This window comes from Ornithorhynchus anatinus, chromosome X5 (assembly GCF_004115215.2).
Source record: "Ornithorhynchus anatinus isolate Pmale09 chromosome X5, mOrnAna1.pri.v4, whole genome shotgun sequence".
Lineage (NCBI taxonomy): Eukaryota > Metazoa > Chordata > Mammalia > Monotremata > Ornithorhynchidae > Ornithorhynchus > Ornithorhynchus anatinus.
The window spans coordinates 2544595-2569903 of record NC_041753.1 but is presented as its reverse complement, the minus strand read 5'-3'; the positions used below and the strand labels follow the sequence as shown (position 1 = coordinate 2569903).

Below are 25309 nucleotides of genomic sequence, written 5' to 3'. Positions count from 1 at the left end.
AGAACAGTGCCTCACATATAGGGAGTGCTAACAAGCACCATAATTATTAATTATTATCTGGTATCTACCCCAGTGCTTAGTAAAGTGCCTGGCACATAGTAAGGACTTAGCAAGTACCATTAAAAAATACTTTAGTACAGTGCTCTCCACACAGTAAGTGCTCAGTAAATACAATTGATAGATAGATTGATTGACTGATTGGCACTTAGAGGCAAAATAAACCATCCTTTTATGCATCCTGCAATCTAAGCTTTATACTTGTACGAGGTATGGATAACTTTTGATTCAGGCAGATCTCTCCCTCCCAAGTCATGGGCTCCTTCTCTGGAACCTGCCTGGAGGAGCACAAAGACAGAGGGATCCAGCTGGGATACATGTTGGCCAGATGGTCCTTGGAGCCTAAGGTGTGGTGCTCAGATGCCAGGGGAGAGACAGTCCATCCAGGTTCTGACCCTAAATCAGAGTTGGCCTGTTTGGTGTGGTGATGTCTGTGATCATCTGAGAAGGCGCTGTGGGGATCATGTCCGGCTCCATCTAGAACGCTCTCCTGAGCCAGGAGAAGGGAACAGAGATTTCCATAGGAGATTGGTAATGCCCCCTGAAATGGAGCATTCCATGGGGAAAGCCCTGACCAATGTAGCACCAGCCCAGGGGTGATGGAGGAAAAGCAGACTCACCTTGATTCCATGTGGATTCTGCATTGACAGGAACTGGCCAAGCATAGCAGGGGTGGAATCAGGGAGAAGAAGCCAGAAATTCAAACAAGGAACGAGGCCCTTCCATTCTTCCCCAGTCTGTGGATGGAGATCGGGAAAGAGGACCTTCTGAAATCACACTTCCTCCAGGAGTTTTTCTCCGATTAATTTTTCTTCTCCCCAGTTCATATCCTCCAAACTATCAGTTCAGCACACTGGCACCAACAACTTTCTAACTTCCCGGAACCTGGAGGTTAAGTGTCTTTCTCCCCACTAAAATGTAATTTCTTTGAGGACAGAGATAATGTCTATCAATACTATTGTGCATTTCCCAGCACTTAGCACAGTATGCTGCCCAGGTTAATCTTTCATTAACACCATTTATTAATGGATTGATATTGTTCATAATTTATTGAATGGTATGGTACTTAAGAGCTTACTGTATACCAAGCACTGTTCTAAAAACTGGGGTAGATGCAACCTAATCAGGTTGGACACAGTCCTTTTCCCACATGGGGCTCAGAGTATAGAGAAGAAGCATGGCTTAGTGGAAAGAGCATGGGCCTGGGAGTCAGATAACATGGGTTCTAATCCCAACCCCGTCACTCATCAGTTGTGTGACTTTGGGCAAGTCACTTAACTTGTCTGTGCCTCAGTTACCTCCTCTTTAAAATAGGGATTAAAACTGTGAGCCCCATGTGGGACAACCTGATTACCTTGTATCTACTGCAGTGCTTAGAACAGTGCTTGGCACATAGCAAGCGCTTAACAAATACCATCATTATTACTAGAGTATATAATTTAATATACTCTATTCAATTTTGAGCAATTTCTGTTCATTGATTTCCCTCTCACTCTTCCAACTGCCTCCAGTGAGTTCTACCAGTGATTGATAAGACGTTCAAATACCGCCTTTTTTCAGTGGGTGGTGTCCTTAAACCTCAAGTGTTGGAACTGATCCTGGAGAAGGAACTTCAGGTTCTGGTGAGATGAGCCTGACCAACCACCAAATAATGGAGAATCTGCCCTTCTGTCAGGGCTGCTGGCTCTGATGACCCAGGGAGAAGTCGGGCTGGTGAGTTCGGGGGGGACCCTGCTCTCAAGGGTGGGAGCTGAATTCTGAGGAAATTATCCTGGAAATTGGATAGGAGTAGGTCTGAGTACAGGATACAGAGGGCCATGGGGCATAAGGGTTGGGAGATGTTATGAAGGTGGCCCCTCCCTCAGAACAGCTAGAGGAAGGATTGGCTGGGGAGGGGGTGCCCACAAGAAGGGATTGGAGGGGAAATATGAATATCCCAAACTCCCTGGAATATCAGTCAATCATATTTATTGAGGACTTACTGTGTGTAGAGTACTTTACTAAGCACTTGGGGGAATACAGTAACAGAAATATTCCCTGACCACAAAGAGCTTGGAGTCTAGAGGGGGAGACAGACATTAGTATAAACTACAAATATGTACATATATGCTTTGGGGCTGGGAGGGAGGATGAATAAGGGGAGCATGTCAGGGTGACACAGAAGGGAAGTGAAGATAAGGAAAAGATGGCTTAGTCAGGGAAGGCCTTTTGGATGAGATATGTGTTCAGTAAGGCTTTGAAGTGGGGGAGAGTAATTGTCTGTTGGATATGAAGAGGGAGGGCATTCCAGACCAGAGGTAAGATGTGGGCAAGATGGTGGTGGTGAGATAGAAGAAATCGAGGTACAGTAAGAAGTTAGTATTAAAGGAGGGATGTGTGTAGGCTGGGTTGTAGTAGGAGATTATCAAGGTGAGGTAGGAAGGGGCAGCATAATTGAGTTTTCTAAAGCAGATGGTGAGGATTTTCTGTTTGATATGGGAGTGGATGGATAACCACTGGAGGAGTGGGTTGGGGGTGCCCACAGGAAGGGATTGGAGGGGGAATATAGAACATCCCAAACGCTCTGGAATGTCAGTCAGTCAATCCTATTTACTGAGCACTTACTTGAGGTTCTTGAGGAGTGGGGGAACATGTCCTGAAGTTTTTGTAAAAAAATGATCCGGGCAGCTGAGTAAAGTGTGGACTGGAGTAGGGAGAGACAGGAGGCTGGGAGGTCAGCAAAGGAGGCTGATACAGCAATCAAAGTGGGGTAATATAAGTGATCAGATTATTATTAATAGTAGTAGCAATAAGAATAATAATAATCATATTTGTTAAGCACTTAACTAAATGCCAGGCACTCTACAAGGCTACAAAAAGGGACTGTGTCCAACAGTTTGATTAGCTTGTATCGACTCCAGTGATCAGTACAGTGCTTGGCACATAGTAAGAACTTAACAAATTTCACAATTATTATGATTGAGATCCATGATGTAAAAATGAAAGTGCAATAAAAATTCAATGTAATTCTATTACTACTCCATCCCAGAATCTCAGAAGGAGAAATTAACAAGACTGAATCATAATCATTCCTACAGACCAAACCTGAACTTCCCTTATTCTTTTCCAATTCCTCCTCGACTACCTCCCTTCCGTCTGTCAACTGACCAGTTAAATTTACTAAGTGCTTACTGTGTTTCCGAGCACTGTACAAGTACATAGGGGAGTACCATCTAACAGAGTTGGTAGGCACGACGGCTACCCACAAGGAGTTTCTAGTTAGAAGGGGAGACAATATTGGCACTTAAGAGATACAAAAAAAACCACTCCCAGGAATGTGTGACTGTTTGGCACCAAACGTGGATTTCCTTTTTCCAGAAAGTAAAGCCCTGGAGAGTTTGTGGAATTCTGCCTGCACCAGGAGACTCCTCTCTGGAGGTCATAGGGCAACAGGGCAGCCTAACTGACATCCAAACTCATTAAACAAACTGTATTTCCTTTTTATCAGTTTCCCTTTCATTTTCTTAACTTTGTCGGTGAGTTCTGCTCAGTGACTGATGAGACATTCAAATGCCGCTTTTCTATTGGACAGTGGTAGCCATACGAGTCAATTCTTGCAATTGATGCTGCACAAGGAACTTCAGTTCTTGGGGAGGTGATCCTGGCTGCCATCAAACCATGGAGAATCTGCCCTGCTGCTGGGGCTACCGGCTGTGACAGCCCAGAGAGGAGTCGGGCTGGTGAGTCTGAGGGGACCCTGCTCTTGGGAAGGGACCTGAATTTTGGGGAAATTCTTCTGGACAGAGAAGGAGGGGTAGGGGTATGCACAGGATGTAGAGGGCAATGTGGGTGGGTGGATGATGCCCTGAGGGCTGCACCTCTCCCAGAACAAGCAGAAGTAGGGGTGGCTGGGGTTGGGGGTGCCCTCAGGAAGGGGGCGGAAGGGAAAGACTGAACACCCTAAACTCCCTGGAATGAACAGGGTCTCCCCTCCCATACCCATTCACTCCAATCCTTGGATTGTTCTGGTAGCCCCCTACACGTAATTCTTCTGACCCCTGAATAGGGAGGGCTGGTCCTTCTTTTACCCGACAGAAGTCCTCACGCTGTGCTCGGTGAAGCAGGAGGCAGATGAAGCAGAGAACCCAGGTTGACCCACCGCCCACCCCGGCTTCCTCCCCATCCTGCTGGGGGAGGGCGAGTTGTCTGGGGAGACAGCAGGGCCACTGGGGAGGGAACAGTCAGAAGAAAGAGGCTGTGGAGAGGGGCTGGGGTCCATCATCCCCCTGCCCCTCTATTTCCACCTGCAGACTTCAGAAGGCAGTGCTGGGTTGGGGAGGTAACATGGGTGTGGAGAGCTGAGATGAATGAGGAAGCATGCACGGACCACACTGTTGACCTCAGCCCCACATGACTAAGGGAACCCTGGAGAGAACTGTGGAAAAGCAGGTCGTACTGAGGGATAGAAAGATCAAAGTGTGAAATTGTCTTGTTACCCACCAACATCAGGGGCACAGGGGAAGGGCAGGGGGGATATGACTGCAGCAAGGGAACCCATAGATGCTGGATCCTGGCGAAGCCCTTTGCCCATACTGAATCCCAGAAGGCACCGAACAGACCAGATGGACCAAAGCCTGGGTTTAATGATTCTGATTCTCCCTATCACAGCCTTCCGGCCTAGGGGAACCTTCCCCGGATCCCTGCAGGGCATGGGAACAGTGTGGCCCTCTGGTAAGAGCCCAGGTCTGCAACTGGGAGAACTGGATCTAATCTTGGCTCCACCACTTACCTGCTTTGTTACCTTGGGCAAATCACTTCACTTTTCTGGGCCTCAGTTTTCTCATTTAGAAAATGGGGATAAAATAGCAACTCTTTCTCCATTAAATTCTGAGCTGTGGGTGGGACAGAGAGTGTATGGGACAGAGAGTGTATCCAATCTGACTATAGGGAATCTACTTCAGTATTTAGTGCAGTGTACATAATAAGTGCTTTACAAATTTCATTATTATTATTGTTATTATTATTACTATCTCCCAGTAAATATATGTGGGGGGCTGCTGCAGATGGTGCCATTTTGTTGAAGGTGCTGGACCCTCCCCGCTTCTTTTCCACTCTCCCCCTCCCCCCACAATCTGCCCCCATTACCCTGGCCTCAAACTGGTCTGGGAAGGGTGGGGTAGAGATGGGAACAGAGGTGGGAGTTCTCCCTTGGCTTCAACTACCACCTCTATGTGAATGATAACCAAATCTACATCTTCAGCCCTTGTCTCCCTGCCACGCTGCAGTCTCACATTTCCTCCTACCTTCAAGACATCTCTATTTGGATGCCCTGCTGACCCCTCAAACTTAACATGTCCAAAACAGAAAACTCCTTATCTTCCCACACAAAGCTTGTCCTCCCCGTGACTTTCCCATCACTTTAGACAGCACCACCAACCCTTCTACCTCACAAGCCAGAAACCTTGTTGTTATCCTTGACTTCTCTCTCTCATTCAACCCACTTATTTAATCTGTCATTAAATCCTGTTGGTTCAACCTTCACGACATTGCTAAAATCCCTCCTTTCCTCTCCATCCAAACTGCTACCATGTTAATCCAAGCACTTATCCCATCCTGCTTTGATTACTGTATCAGCCTTCTTGCTGACTTCCCTGTTTCCTGTCTCTCCCCACTCCAGTCCATACTTCACTCTGTTTCCTGGATCATTTTTCTACAGAAACATCCATGTTTCCCCACTCCTCAAGAACTTCCAGTAGTTGCCTATCCCCCTTCGCATCAAACAGAAACTCCTTACCATCAGTGTTAAAGCACTCAGTCACCTACCTACTACCTCCTACCTCACCTACCTACCTTCTATCCTCCTACCCTACCCTCCTACCTCACCTTGCTACTCTTCTGTTATAACCTGCCCTGCACACTTCCCTCCTCTAATGCCAGCCTTCTCACTGTACCTCAAACCTGTCTATGTTGCCACAGACCTCTTGTCCTGTCTCTGGCCTGGAAAGCCTTCCCTCTTTATATCTGACAGATAATTGCTCTCCTCTACTTCAAAGGCTAATTGAAGACACATCTCCTCCAAGTGGCCTTTCCAAACTAAGCCCTCATTTCTTCTTTTCCCACTCCCTTATGTGTCACCCAGACTTGCTTCCTTTATTCACCAGCTCTGCCCCTAGCCCCACAGCAGTTATGTAAACATCCCTCATTTTTTCATATTAATGTCTGTCTCTCCTTCTAAACTGTAAGCACGTTGTGGGCAGGGAATGTGTGTTACACTGTTGTACTCTCCCAAGCACCGTAGTACAGTGCCCCACAGACAGTAAGCACTCAATAAATATGATTGACTGATTGACTGATTGGAGCTGGGTCATCCCTTAGTTCTTCCCCACTTGAGTTAGAGACATCTTGGGGTCAGAGGGAGCCATTGGGAGATTAGGCTTGGCTCCCCACCTCCTGCTTCTAGCACCCTGTCCATTCTCCAATCACAGCCTCACCCACTGACATCCCCAGCCACTGGGGCAGAGAGGGAGAGAGGAACTCCATACATCCCTGATCTGGGCATGGAGGGAGCTAATGCATCTGGCACATTGCGGAGTTGGGGGAGTTTGATTCCTCTCTCTCCTCCTCTCCCTGCTCCTCCCCCCTCCCAACCTAACCCTTTTGGGAAACAAAGGCAGAAAAGAGTTGGGAGGAGCAAGGGGTGGAGGGAAGGCAGGCAATGCCCCAACTCTAGCTTTCCCAGAACAGGAATAGTGGTTCCTTCCCTTCCCTCTCCACATTCCCACCTCCATCATCCAGGAGAATTCCTGTACTCGAGGGGACAATGGCTCCAGGAAGGACATGAGATGCTCAAAGTAAGTAAACAGTTCCCACAACGGGGTTCACTTATATCCGGTCTGGGTCTGGGAGAGGATCCAGGAACTGGGGATTATCCTCCCACAACCGTTTTTATTCCCCACCATAACAGGGTGTGGTGGGGAGTCCAGTCCGGAGTCCAGTCGCTGTCCTATTCTACTTTCACTTCCACAGTGGCTGGTTGGGGCACAGTGAAATTGTAGCCTTCTACTAACAACCAGTTCCTGGGCACCCTTGGGGGCTGGGACCCCCTGCAGAGCCCGGTCCATAACTTAGCTCTGCAGGGCTCCTGCACCCCTGCCCAGATTGAAGAGATGCCAAATGGAGACAAAGGAAACATCCCAAAGCTCCTGTTGACCTTTGACCTCTGTTCTCAAACCACCATCTCTCAGGTCAGTGTCCTGCAGCTGTAAATGCCCAGGAGATCCTGGCCAAGGGGCTGGAGCCCTGATCTCGCTGCCCATGTTGGAGTGAAGATCAGATTCAAGTCATCTCCCTGACTCACTCTGAGGGACAGAGGCTGTGAGTTGTCTGGCATGGGTGTGGGAGTGTTGGGGATTGATATCTGGGTGCCTGGGGTAAGAAAGTTGGTTTGGGACATTTGGTGACAGATGTGATAAGAAGCTGATCTGTACCGATATCAGATCCAAGAGTCTCGCACTGCTGTTTGCCTCATGTCCCAGCCTCGGTCTGGCTCTCTGATGGTGAGTGGGCCAGGTTTTGACTGAGCCACTGTTGTCTCTCTATGGTCCCAGAGATGGAGGACATGAGAGGTTTCCCAGAATCCTTCACATCCAGGTTCCTTGTCATCCTCCTCTTTCTCCAGCTGCTCACAATGAGTTCAGGTAGGAATTTCTTCCCCATTTCACTGTCCTATGAGGATGTCTCAGAGGAGAAAATAAACCCCCTGGGGGTCACCAGTGTGAATGTTATTCTCAGAGATCAGAGCCAGAGGGATTGTATATCCTCTCAGTCAATCAAGTGTATTTACTGAACACTTCCCATGTCCAAAACACTGTCCTAAGCACTTGGTAGAGTATCATATAACAGAGTTGGTAGACACATTCCTTACCCACAAAGAGCTTACAGTCTAGAGGGGGAGATGGGCATTGAAATAAATAAATGAATTACAGCTATGTATATAAATGTTGTGGGGCTAAGGGTGGGGTTAGTAAAGGCAGCAAATCCAAGTGAAAGAGTGATGCACAAGAGAATGGGAGGAGAGAAAAAGAGGGCTTGGTTGGGGAAGGCTTCTTGGAGGAAATGTGTTTTTAATATGTCTTTGACATCACGGAGTGATCCTCTATCAGATATGAAGGGGAAGGGTGTTCTAGGCCAGAGGCAGATTGTGGGTGAGGGTTTGGTGGTGAGATTGAGGTACAATGAGTAGGTAGACATTAAAGGAGCGAAGTGTGGAAGCTGGGTTATAGTAGGAAATCAGGACGGTAAGGTGGGAGACAGCAAGCTGATCGAGTGTTTTAAAGCTGATGGTAAGGAGTTCCTTCTTGACATGGAGGTGGAGAGGCATCCATTGGAGATTCTTGAGGAGTGGGGAAACATGGACTGAACATTTCTGTAGAAAAATGATCGAGACAACAGAGCGAAGTATGAACTGAAGTGAGTAGAGACAGGAGGCAGGGAGGTCTGCAAAGAGGCTGATGCAGTAATCATGGCAGCATAGGATAAATTCTTAGATTAGTGTAGTGGCAGTTGGGTGGAGAGGAAAGGGTGGATTTTAGCAATGTTGCAAAGGTTGCACTGACAGGGTTTGGTGATAGATTAAATATATGTGTTGAATGAGAAACATGTGTTGAGGATAATGCCAAGATAATGGACTTGTGAGACAGGGAGGATGGTGGTGGTGTTTATAGTGATGGGAAAGTCATAGGGAGGACAGGGTTTGGGTGTGAAGATAAGGAGCTCTGCTTTGGACATGGTAAGGGTGAGGTGTCTGCAGGCCATCCAAGGAGAAATGTCCCGAAGGCAGCAGCAAGTGTGAAATTACAGAGAAGAGAGTTGGGCAGGGATTGTCTCTGTAGCTTAATTGTACATCCCAAGTGCTTAATATAGTGTTCTGCACATAGCAAGCTCTCAGTAAATACTATTGAATGAATGAATGAATGAAAGATCAGGCTGGAGATGGAGATTTGGGAATCATCTGCATAGAGAAGGTAGTTGAAGCTATGGGAGCAAATAAATTCTCCAAGGGAGCGGGAATAGATGGAGAATAGAAAGGGACCAGACAGTCTGGGGCCTTCAGAGAGCAGACAGGGGGCAGCTCTGTCCTTCCTCTGGAGATGTCTCTCCCCCCAACAACCAAAGACCCAATCCCAGCTCCTTTCTGACAGTCTCTCTCTCTCTCTCTGTTCCAGCTCAGTTTTCTGTGATTGGACCTGCTGAGCCTGTCCTGGCCTTGGAGGGGGGAGACACTGAGATGCCCTGTCACCTGAACACTAAGGAAAGTGTTGAGTTTATGGAGGTGAGGTGGTTCCGATCCTGGCCCTCTAACGTCGTGCACCTGTATGATAGTGGAGTGGAACTGTTTGGAGAGCAGATGAAGGATTATCAAGGGAGGACGGAGTTGGTGACAGATGCCATGGATTATGGGAGTGTGGCTGTAAGAATACGCAATGTCAGAGTCTCTGATGAGGGAAACTATTACTGCGCTTTCTATGATGACTTTGATGATGACAAAGCCCTTCTGGAGCTGCAGTTGGTCGGTGAGTGTCTGGTTTTTCATTTTGGCCAGTGGAGGATTTTTCTCTCTCATTCCTACAAAGGCTTACAGGCATTCCTTTCCTTACCCAGACTTCCTTACAGATTCTGCACCCTACAATGTCTACTCTTCTTGCCAAGTTTGTGAGCATCAGAGAATCTGTCTTACCCCACCTCCCACACACACATACACACTTGAGATTTGAAGGGGGAACATCTCTGGATGGAGGCAAGGAGCAGGGAAGCAGAAAATGGAGTTGGGGAGTGAGGTTGGGAAGGAATTTGGGGCCCCCACCAAGGTAAGAACAGAGCACAGGACCCTCCTCTCCCTCCTGCCCTTCTCCCCTCAGTGAGAAACTCTGGTTGCTGCACTGCTGCCCCTCTCCCCACCCCTTCCTTGGGGGAAGCACTGGCAGGGTGGACACAGGGAGCTGAAGCCTGAGGGAATGTAGCATTTTCCTGGTTCCATGGGGTCCTGTGTTGTAATAATAATAATAATTTTGGTATTTGTTAAGACATTACTATGTGACAAATGCTGTACTAATCCCCAACACCCTGCTGGTCCACAGGCAGCATTGCCCAGTGCAGCATTTCCATGGAATATTTTCCATGGGTCAGCCTCTTCCTGGATCTGTCTCTGGACTGTATTCTTGTGATTTTGAATAGCTTGGGGCTAAGGTGGGGCTCAGGGCAATTCATCCCCTCTCACCTACTGGACAGGCTTTTCCCAGGAAACATTTATGTTTTCCATGTCTCTCCTGATCCGGGGACTGTTAAGGGTCGGGATGGGACTCTGTTCTGGTGGTCCCAACTTAGTCTGGTCAGGATGGAGCAAGGCTACATCTGGCATGATTATGCTCCATCGCTGTGGGGACCGGTCAGGGATCACAAGGGGTCAGGGAGGGTTGGGTTGAAGTGGGGTGAGGTGAGGTCAGGCTGGTTGGGGCAGGGTCTGTGAAGGCAGACAATAGGAGTAATAGTCATACTATTTATAATAAAATGGTCAATTTTTAAGTGCTTAATATGTGCCAAACACTCTACTAAGCCCTGTAGCAGATACAGCATGAGCAGGTCAGACAAAATCCCTGTTCTACATGGCCTCACCATCTAAGGAAAGGCTTTAAGTCTCTCAATCAGCTCTCCCTTTCACACTCAAGAGCAGTTTGGCCTAGTGGATACAGAAGGGGCCTGGGAGTCAGAAGGACCTGGGCTTTAATCCTGGCTCTGCCAATTATCCGCTGTGTGACCTTGGACAGGTCACTTAACTTCTCTGTGCCTCAGTTCCCTCATCTTTAAAATGGGGATGAAGACTGTGAGCCCTATGTGGGACAGGGACTGTGTCTAACTCAATTAGCTTGTATCTGCTCCAGCGATTGGAACCGTGCCTGGCTCATAGTAAGTGCTTAACAAATGTAGTCTTTATTATTATTACCCAGACTTCCTACCCACCCACTTTGCTCCTTCAATGCCAACCTACTCCCTGAACCTCGATCCCATCCCTCTCACTGTCAACGCAGTTCATGTCATTCTCTCCCTATTCATTATTATGAAACTCCTTTCTTATTCATTATTATTATTATTATATTTAAGTGCTTACTATGTGCCAAGCACTGTTCTAAGCACTAGGATAGATACAAGATTGTCAGGCTGGATACAGTCCCTATCCTGCATGGGGCTTACAGTCTATGTAGAAGGAAGTAGGATTTATTCCCCATTTTACAGATGAGGGAACTGAGGCACAGAGAATTTAAGTTAATCCCCCAAGGTCATACAGCAGAGAAGTGGTGGATCCTCTGTTCCCAGCTCCATGTTCTTTCCACTAGTCCACACTGCTTTTTGGTCATGTTCATGCCCAACAGATCACATCTCTCTCCATTTTCAAACTGTACTAAATTCAGTCAATCAATCAATCAATCATATTTATTGAGTGTTCACTATGTACAAAGAACTTGGGAGAGTACAATACAACAGAATTAGTAGACATGTTCCTTGCCCATAATGAACTTACAGTTTAGAGGGGGAGATAGACATCAATATGTATAATTTAAATATATATCCATGAGTGTCGTGGGGTTGGGTGGTGGGGCGATTTATCGAATGTCCAAAAGTCACAGATCCAAGTGCATAGATGACACAGAACGGAGAGTGAGCTGGGGAAAAGAGGGCTTAATCAGGGAAGGCCTCTTGGAGAAGATTCATTCATTCAGTCAATCATTTTTATTGAGTGCTTACTTAGTACAGAGCACAGAACTAAGTGCTTGGGCGAGTACAACAGTAAACAGACATTCCCTGCCTCCAATGAGCTTACAGTCTAGAGGGAACTTATACTTTGAAAGTGGAGAGAGTGGTGGTATGGCATACTTGGAGGGGGAGGGAGTTCCAGGGTAGGGGGAGGATATGGGAAAGGCGTCGGTGGAGAGATAAATGAGATTGGGGCACAGTGAGCAAACTGGGCTTTAGTAGATTAGTGAGGTGAGGTAGGATGGGGCGAGCTGATTGAGTGTTTCACATCTCCTCCAAGATTTGCTCTCCCTTCCACACTCCCTTTGCACTTGGGTCAGTTCCCCTGACACACTTTAATGGTCACCTCACTCTGGCCCCACAGCACTTATGTCCTTCCTCTCATACTTGGCTGATTTCCCTATCAGTTATGTATTTTATTTTCTGTCTCCCCCCCACCATCAGTAGTATTTATTAAGCACTTATGGTGCACAGAGCACCATACTAAGCACTTGAGAGATTACAATATAACAGAATTGATAGAATTCTGTTTTGACAGAATTGACAGGCTTACAGTCTAGAGGAGGAGACTTAAATTAATATAAATAAATTATGGATATGTACAAAAGGGTCATGGGGCTGAGGGAGGAATAAAGGGTGCGAATCCAAGTGCAAAGATGAAGCAGAAGGGAGTGAGAGAAGAGGAAATGAGGGCCTAGTCAGTGAAGTTGTCTTAGAGGAAATGTGTCTTCAATAAGGTTTTCCAAGTGGAGAGAGTGATCATCTGTTGGATATTATGTGGCAGGGCATCCCAGGCCAGAGGCAGGATATGGGTGAGAGGTGGGAGGCAAGATAGACAATATCGAGGTGTGGGGAGTCACATCACTAATGAGTTACTAGACTGTAAATTCCTTGTAAGCAAAGATTATCGTGTTTATGAACTCTCTCTTACTGTATTTTCCTAGGTATTTAATACAGTTCTCTTCACTCAGCAAATACCATTGATTGATTTATTGATAACAAGTGCTTTATCCCCATTCTACAGGTGAGGTAAATGAGGCACCGAGAAGTTAAGTGACTTTTCCAAGGTCACACAGCAGGCTGGTGGTGGATTTAGGATTAGAACCCAGGTCCTCTGACTCCCTGGCCAATGCTCTTTTGACAAGGCCATGTTTCTCTATTGGTTTTCATTCATTCATTCAAAGGTATTTATCGAGAGCTTACTGTATGGACAGCATTCATTCATTCATTCAATCATATTTATTGTTTACTGTGTGCAGAGCACTGTACTAAGCGATTGGGAGAGTACAGTACAACAACAAACAGACACATTCCCTGCCCACACCAAGCTTTTCAACAGAAGTACATGAACATCCCACACTGTCATACCCCGCCTCCCACACACACACTTAAATTTTGAAGGGCGAACAGCTCTGGATGGGGGCAAGGGTCAGGGAAACAGAAAATGAAGTGGTAGAGTGAAGTTGGGAAAGAATCTGTGGTCCAGACCAAGGTAAGAACAGAGCACAGGACCCTTCTCTTCCTCCAGCCTTTTTCCCCCAAGTGAGAACCCCTGGTTGCTGCACTGCTGCCCCATTTCTCATGTCTTCCCGGGGGGAAGCACTGGCAGGGTGGACACAGAAAGTCGAAGTCCGAGGGGAAGCAGCATTTTCCTGGTCCCATGGGGATCCCGTGTTGTAATAATAATCATAATTTTGGTATTTGTTAATTGCTTACTATGTGCCAAACACTGTACTAAGCACTGGGGTTTGCATAAGATAATCAGGTCCCATATGGGAAGCAGCATGGCCTAATGGCAAGAGCATGAGGTTGGGAGTTAGAGGTCGTGGATTATAATCCTAGCTCCCCCTCTTATCTGCTCTGTGTCCTTGCACCAGGTACTTCACCTCTCTGTGCCTCAGTTACCTCATCTGTAAAATGGGGATTATAAATGTGAGCCTCATGTGGGATAGCATCCAACCTGATTAATTTATATTTACCCCAGTGCTTAGAACAGTGCTTGGCACATAGGAAGCGCTTAAGAAATACCATCATCATTATTATTATTATTAATATTACATGGGGCTCACATTCTAAGTAGGAAGGAGCACAAGTATTTAATTCCCATTTTGCAGATGGGGGAACTGAGGCACAGAGAAGGTAAGTGACTTACCCAAGGTCACACAGAAGACAAGTGGTGGAGTCCAGAGTAGAACCCCGGTCGTCTCATTCCGAGGTTCCTGCTCTTTCCCCTCTGCTACACTGATTCTCCTGTGTTGGCAGAAATAGTCGCAGCTCGAGAATGGGGAGAAGGGGAGCGAGACCCTCCAACAGAGGACACAGCGCTCTCCCTGGGGAATCACAAGAGGAACCTTCTCCTCCGTGACCCCCCCGTCACCTCACACCAGCCCGGCCTGGCCCAGTAAATGTTCGGCCTTCGTCCTTCCCCACAGTGCTCTCTGAGCTCCCCAAACCACTGGGTCCCCAACCCTACACCCCCACCTTCCCTTCAAAAACAGAAAGGGGGACCAGGGGTCTCTGCCCCTGCTTTGGGCCCTCAGCATGTCACTGAGGCAAAGACACAGCAAGGATCATAGGACCCCCCAGTCATTCCTCCTCCCATGTGGATCTAATTCCCTCAGAGCTATGGAATAGGCCTTATTTGCCCCATGTTTCCCTCTGATGATATTTTTGGGAATTCTATTTCAGCTCCCCTCTTCCCGACGGCTCTGTCCTTGATGGTGGCCCTGGGAGTGACCCTCTCTGTGCTGGGACTGCTCATCTCTGGGGGTCTTTATCTCATCTGGAAACACCCCAGGGACAAAGGTAAAGGAACAAGACTATTTCTGAGACCTCTTTCTTGCGACAGGGAAAGGCAGTAGACCAGACAGGGAAGGGAGAGACAGATCAGAAGTCAGTGCCTCCAGATACCTGGCAAAGACAGATCCCCAACCTCACACATACAACCCACAACCTGGCACCGTATTTCCCCAAGAGAAAGGACCCACCAACCCTCTGACTTTGTCACCCGTCACTCACGCGGGTGGGGAGACGATAGGGAGTAAAGAAATCCCAGTCCTTGGCTGTAGTTCAGACTGGAGCCCTCGATATCCTTGCATTTTTCTGCCACCACCCCAGTCCCCTCAGCGCAGCCACAATCCCAGTGGAGCCGGGAGATCTGAGATCTGGGAAATAGCGACTGGTCACAGTCAACCGGCTCTTCCCGGCGATTCCGGGGACAATGGTCACCATTCCAGATCTATGGCTCATTCCTTGGGCAGCGGGTATCCTCCTGAGGAGCCGTCCCATGCTGTATGTCCAAGAAACTGACTTTCTCCAACACCATTTCAACCCTGCCAGCCACCCCCAGTTCTCCTGTTCTGGAGGGTCCCTGACTTATTTCTGTTCATTTCCAGAGAAATTCCTGTTGGAGCTCAGTAAGTTCCGTATTTCTTTCATTTCTGTCATTTTCTCATGTTGGTGTTTGTACGTGCTCCATCAGCCCCGTGACATCTCCTCTCTCTGTTGTCTTTGCAGGGCAGGCACTGGTAGAATTACGTCCCAGTAAGTGACCCTAACATGCTCTGTGATAACTGGTCCTGCCCACGTCGGGGGTCCAGACCCTCCTTGGCTTCTGCCCTGACTCCCAGACCCAAGGCCCTTCCCAGAATTCTCTGCGGCCTCTTCACCCTCTATTCATTCATTCATTGAAGTATATTTTTTGAGCGCTTACTGTATGCAAAGCACTGTACTATCCCGACTCTGCCCTTTGTCAGCTGTGTGACTATGAGTAAGTCACTTCACTTCTCTGTGCCTCAGTTCCCTCATCTGTAAAATGGGGATGAAGACTGTGAGCCTCACGGGGGACAACCTCATTCCCCTGTATCTACCCCAGCGCTTAGAACAGTGCTCTGCACGTAATAAGCGCTTAACAAATACCAACATTATTATTATTTCTAAGCGCTTGAGAAAGCACACTATAAAATCAGACACATTCCCTGCTCACCACTCCTCCCGCTCTTCTTTCTCCTCCGCCTCCTGCTCCTCCCTGCTGCTGTCAGGAGCCCCCTGGAATAGCTGGAGAGGGGACGTGACGCCCCAGGCAGGAGCGGGGGCTCCCCGGCGGAGATGGGGGAGGCGGCTGGGGCCTGAGCCCTGGGGGGCGGGGCGGAGCGCGATGACGTCACCATCGTGTCTCGTCCGGGGGGCGGGGCGGGGCGGAGCCGAGCCTCCGGGTGGGTCCCGTGGGACAGACAGTGTGCGGCGGTCACGGCTCCGGACTCGCCCCCTCCGGGCAGCCCTCCCGGGCTCCGGCCTGTCCCGTCCCGGCCCCGGGGTCTCCTCTGCCCCGAGCCCCCAACGCTCACCCACACACTCTGTCCGCAGCCAACGTCACTCTCGATCCCGACACAGCGTATCCCGAGCTCGTCCTGTCTGAGGATCGGAAACGGGTGACAGCGGGAGACACATGGCAGGACCTGCCCAACAACCCCGAGAGATTCAGTGATAATTGGTGTGTGCTGGGCCGCGAAAGCTTCACCTCCGGGAGACACTGCTGGGAGGTGGAGGTGGGAGATGAAAATGACTGGTCTCTGGGGGTTTGTAGGGAAAATGTGAGGAGAAAAGGGGAGATCTGGGAGTCACCTGCGGATGGATTCTGGGCTGTGCAGAAACTATATGGTGACTACCGTGCGCTCACCTCTCCTCGCGTCCCTCTCCCCCCGACCACCTCCCCCAGCCGGGTGGTGGTTTACCTGGACTACGAGGCCGGAGACGTCTCCTTCTACAGTGGCACCGACGGATCCCACATCTACACTTTCCCCCGCGCTGCCTTCTCTGGGACCCTCCGACCTTTCTTCCGCCTTTATTACACCGATGAATTCCTGACCATCTGTCCTGTGCCTGGTGGGGCTGGGGAAAACCCTGTCCCTGCCCCCGCTCAGGAGACTCCAGTGACCCCCCCAGGGGAGGGACCAGCCTCAGCCACTGGAGATGGGGATCCCCCCCCTGGGGCCGATGCCCCATTGCTCCCCCCCCAGCCCGGCTCCGGGGTCCCTCCTGCCCCTTAGGGAGCCTCCCGGCCCTGACCTGCCCTCTGCCCCCTGTACCGCTCATTCCCCCCCCCCCACCCTCCCCAGGGCTGCAGCTGCTGTGTCCCCGCCTCCTCCGCTGCTCCCCCAGGGCAGGCCCAGCCTAGGAGGGGTCTCTGCAATTGCTGCTGCTGCTGGGGAAGTGTCCCTGCTGAGGGCGGGGCTGGGGGCAGTAAAGCAGCTGCTGCAACTGTGGTACCTCAGTGGGGTTTTACAAGTGCCACTGACCCTCCTGCGCCTTACTCCTCCACCAGACCCTGAACTCGGAGGGCAGAGGGGCAGCTCGCCTCCACCGCACAGTTGTGATAGACTCCAGATTCTCCTGGTTTATGGCAATTCTTTTTGAACTTTCGTGTGGGATTGGGTTCTGTTCCTGGCTCAGTGTGGAGGTGGCTAATGTGATTATGGGCTTCACCTTGAATTCACCAGAATAATAATAATGATGGCATTTGTTAAGCGCTTACTATGTGCCAGGCACTGTTTTAAGTGCAGGGGTAGGTACAAGGTAATCAGGTTGTCCCACGTGGGGCCGACGGTCTTAATCCCCATTTTACGGATGAGGTAACTGAGGCACAGAGAAGTTAAGTGAGTTGCCCAAAGTCATACAGCTGACAAGTGGCAGAGCCGGGATTAGAACTCACGACCTCTGGCTCCCAAGCCCGTGTTCTTTCCACTAAGCTAATAGTTATGGTATTTGTTAAGCTCTTACAATGTCACAGGCACTGTACTAAGCGGTGGCATGGATACAATCAAAGTGGGTTGGAAACAATTTCTATCCGACATGGGACTCTTGAGAAGCAGCATGGTGTAGTGGCTAGGGCACGGGCCTGAGAATCAGAAGGTCATGGGTTCTGATCCCGACTCTGCCACTTGTCTGCTGTGTGAACTTAGTCAAGTCAATTCTCTTCTCTGTGCCTCAGTTACCTCATCTGTAAAGTGATGATTAAGACTGTGAGCCTCACGTGGGAGGGGGACCGAGTCCACCCTGATTACCTTGTATCTACCCCAGTGCTTAGAACAGTGCTTGGCACATAGAAAGTGCTTAATAAGTTCTATTATGATTATTATTATCACTAAAAATCCCCATTTTATAGAAGTGGTAAGTGAGGCACAGAGAAATGAAGTGACTTGCCAAAGGTGACAGAGCAGACAAGTGAGAGAGGCTGAATTAGAAATCAGGGCCTTCTGACCCCCAGGCTCATGTTCTATCCATTAGGGCACACTGCTTCTCAGTGTGATGCCCCATACCCGCCGACACTCTCCCTGCACTCCGCGACACAGCGGGAATAGGATGGGCGGGACGAGAGAATGTGAATGGTGCCACACAGACCAGACCGGCAGAACTCCAATCAACTCCTCCGTGCACATTCTCACTCCAAATTCTCAGAATTGAGGCTCATCCATTATTTCTGATGGGGGGACTCCATCCCTGAGCACCTACTGCATTCAGCTCACCCGACTGAGAATGGATTGTGCACAGAGCACTGGAGAAAGTGTTTAGGAGCGTACGATGAGAATTACAGTCACTATGCCTGCCCTCAAGACACTTAGATTTTCATGGGGAAGAGCGGTAAACGCAGATTGTATTAACAGGATTAGTAAGTGAAATAAATCAACTACACACATGTGGTAATTATGCTAATCTGTTGGGGTGACATGTTTGGGAAGGTGGGGATTGGTCAGGGATTGGGTTCTGTAGGAGAGGGGTTTTCATGGGGAGCTGTAAAGGGAGGTGGGGAACACAGGCTCAGTGTTTGGACGTGTCTTAGAGGCGAGAGGAAGGAGTGGTAACAAAGTTGGCTTGGGAGGAGTGAAGAGTGCAAGCGTGAGTGGTTGAGAATACCGGAAAGGTGAGAAGGAAGCAGTGTGGTGTAGGGGTCAGAGGACCTGGGTTCTAATCCCAGAGCTGCCATTTGTCTGCTGTGTGACCTTGGGCAAGACACTTAACTTCTCTATGCCTCAGTTGCTTCACCTGTGAAATGGGGTTTAAGACTGTGAACCCCCTGTGGGACATGGACCGTGTCAAATCTGATTAATTTATATCTACCCCAGCACTTTCTACAGTGCCTGGGACATAGTAAGGGCCCGACAAACACAATAAACTTTAATAAAGGAGAGAACTGGGGGAGAATCCTACATCCCATGAGCAGAAAGATTTGCTTGTTCTGGAGAAATCTGTAACCACAGGAGGTTTTTGAGGAGCTGAGTGAAGGCTCTGATTTGTAGTCAGTCACTCATTTTAAGAACACAGTTCCCAGTGTGGAATGTAGAAAAATCTACATAATAACAATTATGGTATTTGTTAAATATTTACCATGTGCCAAGCACTGTTCTAAGCACTGGGGTAGACACAGGGTAATCAGGTTGTCCCATGTGGGGTTCACACTTTTAATCCCCATTTTACAGGTGAGATAACTGAGGCACAGAGAAGTTAAGTGACTTGCTCAAGGTCAACCAGCAGACAAGTGGTGGATGGGGGAGGGGCTGGAGACAAGAAGATTAGTGAGTTGCATCAGTGAGATGACAGGAACATGACCCAACCTGGTGATTGAAAGAGTGGGAGGAAGGAGCGAATCTGGAAAATTTTGAAGGGAAAAGCCAGCAGGATGTAGTGGTGCTGTGGCCTATGAAGCACAGGCCTGAGAATCAGAGGATTCTAATCCTGACTCTGCCCACTGTCTGTCTTGTGACTTGGACAAGTCACTTAGCTTCTCTGTACCTCAGTTACCTCCTTTGTAAAACATGGATCAAAACTTAGAGCCCCAGTAGGACATGGACTATGTCCAACCCGTTTACCTTTTATCCAACCTAGCACTAAATACAGTGCCTGGCAAGTAGTAAACACTTAATACAATTTAAATAAAAAATGTTGGACTTGAAGTGGGAGGAGAAAGAATGCAGACATGATGACACCATCTGGAAGCTAGTGACCAGGAGCCCACAGTTGCTCAGCAACCCAACATAATCATGAGAATGATAATAATAGTGATGATGATAATACCAATAATAATGAATAATAATAATGGCATTTGTTATGCGCTCCCTATGTGCTAGGCACTGTTCTAAACACTAGGGTAGATACAAGATCCCATTCCCGCTCACCTTATAAAAACCATCGCCCCTGCCCTCCTCCCCTCCTTAACTTCTACCTTTAACCACTCTCTCTCCAATGGCTTCTTCCCCTCTGCCTTCAAACATGCCCATGTCTCCCCCATTCTAAAAAAACCCTCTCTCGACCCCACTTCCCCTTCCAGCTATCGCCCTATCTCCCTACTACCCTTCCTTTCCAAGATCCTAGAACGAGTCGTCTACACTTGCTGCTTAGAATTCCTTAACTCCCATTCTCTCCTGGACCCTCTCCAATCTGGCTTCCGTCCCCTCCACTCTACCGAGACTGCTCTCTCAAAGGTCACCCATGACCTCCTTCTTGCCAAAACCAATGGCTCCTACTCTATTCTAATCCTCCTTGACCTCTCAGCTGCCTTTGACACTGTCAACCATCCCCTTCTCCTCCACACCTTATCTCACCTTGGCTTCACGGACTCCGTCCTCTCCCGGTTCTCCTCTTATCTCTCTGGCCGGTCATTCTCAGTCTCCTTCGCAGGATCCTCCTCCCCATCCCATCCTCTAACTGTTGGAGTTCCTCAAGGGTAAATTCTTGGCCCTCTTCTGTTCTCCATATACACTCACTCCCTCAGTGAACTCATTCGCTCTCACAGCTTCAACTATCATCTCTATGCAGATGACACACAGATCTACATCTCTGCCCCTGTCCTCTCCCCCTCCCTTCAGGCTCGTATCTTCTCCTGCCTCCAAGATGTCTCTACCTGGATGTCTGCACGTCACCTAAAACTCAAGATGACCCAAACTGAGCTCCTCATCTTCCCTCCCAAGCCCTGTCCTCTTCCTGACTTCCCTATCACCGTGGATGGTACGACCATCCTTCCCGTCTCTCAGGCCCGCAACCTCGGTGTCATCTTTGACTCAGCTCTCTCGTTCCACCCCACACATCCGATCCGTCACCAAAACCTGCCAGTCTCACCTTTATAATATCGCCAATATCTGCCCTTTCCTCTCCACCCAAATGGCTATCTTACTGCTACAGGCTCTCGTAATATCCCGGCTAGATTACTGTGTCGGCCTGCTTTCTGATCTCCCTTCCTCTTCTCTCTCCCCACTCCAGTCTATTCTTCACTCCGCTGCCTGGCTCATCTTCCTGCAGAAACGCTCTGGGCATGCCACTGCCCTTCTTAAAAGCCTCCAGTGGTTGCCTATCAACCTCCTCACAATACAAAAACTTCTCACTCTAGGCTTCAAGGCTCTGCATCACCTTGCCCCCTCCTACCTCTCCTCCGTTCTTTCCTTCGACTGCCCACACTGCACGCTCCGCTCCTTTGCCGCCCACCTCCTCATCGTCCCCCGTTCTCACCTATCCCGCCGTCGACCCCTGGGCCACGTCCTCCCGTGGTCCAGGAATGCCCTCCCTCCTCATCTCCGCGAAACTCATTCTCTTCCCCTCTTCAAAACCCTATTTAAAGCTCACCTCCTCCAAGAGGCCTTCCCAGACTGAGCTCCCCTTTTCCCTCTCCTCCCTCTACCCCCCCTTCACCTCTCCGCAGCTAAACCCTCTTCTCCCCCCTTTCCCTCTTTCCTCCCCCTCTCCCTTCCCATCCCCCTCATTCGCTCAACTGTATATATCTTCATTACCCTATTCATTTATTTAATGAGATGTACATCACCTTGATTCTATTTATTTGCTATTGTTTTAATGAGATGTTCTTCTCCTTGATTCTATTTATTGCCATTGTTCTTGTCTGTCTGTCTCCCCCGATTAGACTGTAAGCCCCTCAAAAGGCAGGGACTGTCTCTATCTGTTACTGATTTGTACATTCCAAGTGCTTAGTACAGTGCTCTGCATATAGTAAGCACTCAATAAATACTAATGAATGAAAATTCCCTGAAGTGCTTAGTACATTGCTCTGAACACAGAAAGCACTCAGTAAATACCATTAATTGCTCGATTGATGATAACCAACTGGCTCTTCCTGAAGATTTCAGGGACGATTATCACCATTCCAGAATGTGTCCATCCTGATTATCTTGTATAATAATAATGATTTTGGTACTAATTGAGCGCTTATTGTGGGCCAAGCACTGTTCTGAACGCTGGATTAGATACAAGTTGATCAGGCTGGACATGGTCCCTAATCCACACAGGGCTCAGTCTAAGCAGAAAATAATAATAATAATAATGTTGGTATTTGTTAAGCGCTTACTATGTGCTGAGCACTGTTCTAAGTGCTGGGGTAGACATAGGGGAATCAGGTTGTCCCACGTGGGGCTCACAGTCTTAATCCCCATTTTCCAGATGAGGGAACTGAGGCACAGAGAAGTTAAGTGACTTGCCCACAGTCACACAGCCGACAAGTGGCAGAGCTGGGATTTGAACTCATGAGCCCTGACTCCAAAGCCCATGCTCTTTCCACTGAGCCACACTGTGGCCTAGTGGAAAGAGTATGGGCCTGGGAATCAGAAGGACTTGAGTTCTAATCTCTGCTCCCCCACTTGTCTGCTGTGTGACCTTGGGCAAGTCATTTTACTTCTTTGTACCTCAGTTAATGCATCTGTAAAATTGGAATGAGACTGGGAGCCCAATGTAGGACAGGGACTCTGTCCTACCCAATTATCTCGCATCTACCCCAGCATTTAGTACAGTTCTTGGCACATGATACGGGCTTAAAAAATATCTCCATTAGAGAAGCCACCTGGCTTAGTGGTTAAAGCGTGGGCTAGGGAATCAGAAGGACCTGGGTTCTAATCCAGACTCAGCCACATGTCTGCTGTGTGACCTTGGGCAGGCCACTTCACCTTTCTGTGCCTCAGTGATCTCCTCTGTAAAATGGGGATAAGAGTGATAATAATGATTACTGAGGTATTTGTTAAAAGCATACTGTGTGCCAGGCACTGTACTGAGGGCTGGGGTGGATTCAACCAAATCAGGTTTGGACACAGCCCCTGTCCCACGTGGGGCTCTTGATCTTGATCACCATTTAACAGATGAGGTAACTGAGGCCCAAAGAAGTGAATAATAATAATAATTATAACTGTGGTATTTGTTAAGCACTTACTATCTGCCAGGCCCCGTACTAATCGCTGGGGTGAATTCAAGCAAATCGGGATGGACTCTGCCTTGGTCCCATGTGGGGCTCAGAAACTCAACCCCCAATTTACAGATGAGGCAACTGAGGCTCAGAGTAGTGAAGTGACTTGCCCAAGGTCACAACAGATATGTGCTGAAGCCGTAATTAGAACGCTTGTCCTTCTGAGTCCCAGGTCTGTGCTCTATCCCCTATGCCATGCCGCTTTGGCTGCTGCTGCTGCCCTAGCAATAGCTCTCATTCTCAGCCCTCCCCCATTATGTAACTGGACTCTTAAATGATCCAACACACAGATGGGAGATCGATCCGTGTTTCAGTGATAAGGCGATGACGGGGAATTAACAGTGAGTTGGTACCAATTCCATTCAGTGGATATTTAAATTAAAGGCAGAATTTAAAATCAGAAAATTTATTGTTTTTCCTTTCACAGATTTAGCCTACATTCTGTTATGAGATCAGACCAAACTCAAGGGCTGAATTTTGTCCAAGCACTGAGAAATCCTATAATTAAACAAAATATCAACAGCAATTGCTCTTGGGTCATTATTAGATTTTATGCCCCTTGGGGAGAAGGACTGCATCCTTTACTTCTATTTTATGTTTTCCAAGCACTTAGAACAAAGCTCTGTACACCATAGGGGCTCTGCTCAATAAATGAAAACCGAATTTAACTATACAAGTAATAATAAAATATGGTCTGAGAAAATCAGTGTGCATATTACTGCATTTGCCACACTAAAAACAACTTGAGTTTTCACTCTGAATGTTGCATTGCTGCGTTGAAGGTAGATGGTTGGTTGGTTGGTATTTGTATTTGTTGAGCGCTTACTATGTGCCGAGCACTGTTCTAAGCGCTGGGGTAGACATAGGGGAATCAGGTTGTCCCACGTGGGGCTCACAGTCTTAATCCCCATTTTACAGATGAGGGAACTGAGGCACAGAGAAGTTAAGTGACTTGCCCACAGTCACACAGCCGACAAGTGGCAGAGCTGGGATTCGAACTCATGAGCCCTGACTCCAAAGCCCGTGCTCTTTCCACTGAGCCACGCTGCTTCTACATCAGCCCATTTGTCCCTCAAGGTTTATTTGTAATATGTTAATCAAAACTGGTTTAGGATAAGCTTATTTTTTTGGCCAAATTTTAGGTCTCAAATATCTACAGAGCATTCTTTCAAAGGTGTCCCCATTCTGGACCACATACCACATTCATTCATTCATTCATTCATTCAACTGTATTTATTGAGCACTTACTGTGTGCAGAGCACTGTACAAAGTGCTTCATCATGGTCAGGGAAAATGTCTGCCAACTATGTTACATTGAACTCTCCTAAGTGTGTAGTTTAATGCTTGGCACATGGTAAGTGCTCAATTCATATGATTGATTGATTGATGAAACTGCTTATTAGAATTCGATGTGTACATTGCCAGCGCTTCTTTATCTGTTGCCAAATTGTACTTTCCAAGCACATAGTACAGTGCTCTGCACACATAAGTGCTCAATAAATACGATTGAATGAATGAATGAATTAATTAATTAAATGTTTTCCAGCCCTATGTTGGGGCTCTGGTTTCCGGGGAGTGAAGAAACAGTGTGGCCACGTGTATCCCCTGGAGCAGGGGGGAGTGGGTAGAGTCATTCCTGGGAATCAGTCAATCAGTCAATTAATAGTATTGATTGAGCACCTACTGTGTGCAGAGCACTGACCTAAAGACTTGTGAATGTACAATAATGTTCATAGACATGAGCCCTGCCCTCAGGGAGTGTACATTTTAGGGGGAGAGTCGGATGCAAACTTATCCATCAGTGAAATCCCAATTTTGGGTTTTCCCCTCCCTGCCTGAACTGTGAGCCTCATGTGGAACAGGGCCTGGGTCCGGCCTGATTATCTTCTATCCACCCCGGTGGTTAGTACAGTGCTCGGCATGTAGTAAGAACTAGTGTGGCCTAGTGGAATAGAACACGGGCCTGGGAGTCAGAAGGAATTGGGTTCTAATCCCAGCTCCACCATTGTCTGCTAGGTGACCTGGGTAAGTCACTTAACTTCTCCGTGGCTCAGTTACCTCATCTGTAAAATGGGGATTAAGACTGTGAGCCTTATGTGGGTCATGGCCTGGGTCTGACCTGATTATCAACTGCAGCATTTAGTACCCGACCTGGCACACCCTTCCAACTCTTCCAACTGCCTCCGGAGAGTCCTGTCAGTGATGGATAAGACTTTCAAATGCCGCCTCTCTATT

At 48.3% G+C, this 25309-nt stretch overlaps 1 protein-coding gene across 3 annotated transcripts in view; it reads left to right on the top strand.

The window, feature by feature from the left end:
• LOC100089841 (butyrophilin subfamily 1 member A1-like) overlaps nt 1-17369 on the top strand; it is a 61384-nt gene extending 44015 nt beyond the window's left edge. Inside the window, exons 1-9 of one of the 3 annotated variants that reach the window (XM_029056019.2) lie at nt 3676-3776; nt 6832-6887; nt 7281-7410; nt 7644-7733; nt 9261-9608; nt 14533-14649; nt 15240-15260; nt 15361-15387; nt 16210-17369. In XM_029056019.2, coding sequence (XP_028911852.1) covers nt 7646-7733; nt 9261-9608; nt 14533-14649; nt 15240-15260; nt 15361-15387; nt 16210-16892 — 1284 coding nt within the window. In that variant the 5' untranslated portion in view covers nt 3676-3776; nt 6832-6887; nt 7281-7410; nt 7644-7645 and the 3' untranslated portion in view covers nt 16893-17369. Of the gene's footprint in view, nt 1-3675; nt 3777-6831; nt 6888-7280; nt 7411-7643; nt 7734-9260; nt 9609-14532; nt 14650-15239; nt 15261-15360; nt 15388-16209 lie in introns of those variants that run through there. The other 2 variants (XM_029056018.2, XM_029056023.2) reach the window with 2 other exon arrangements.
• The last annotated feature ends 7940 nt before the right edge of the window (nt 17370-25309 follow it).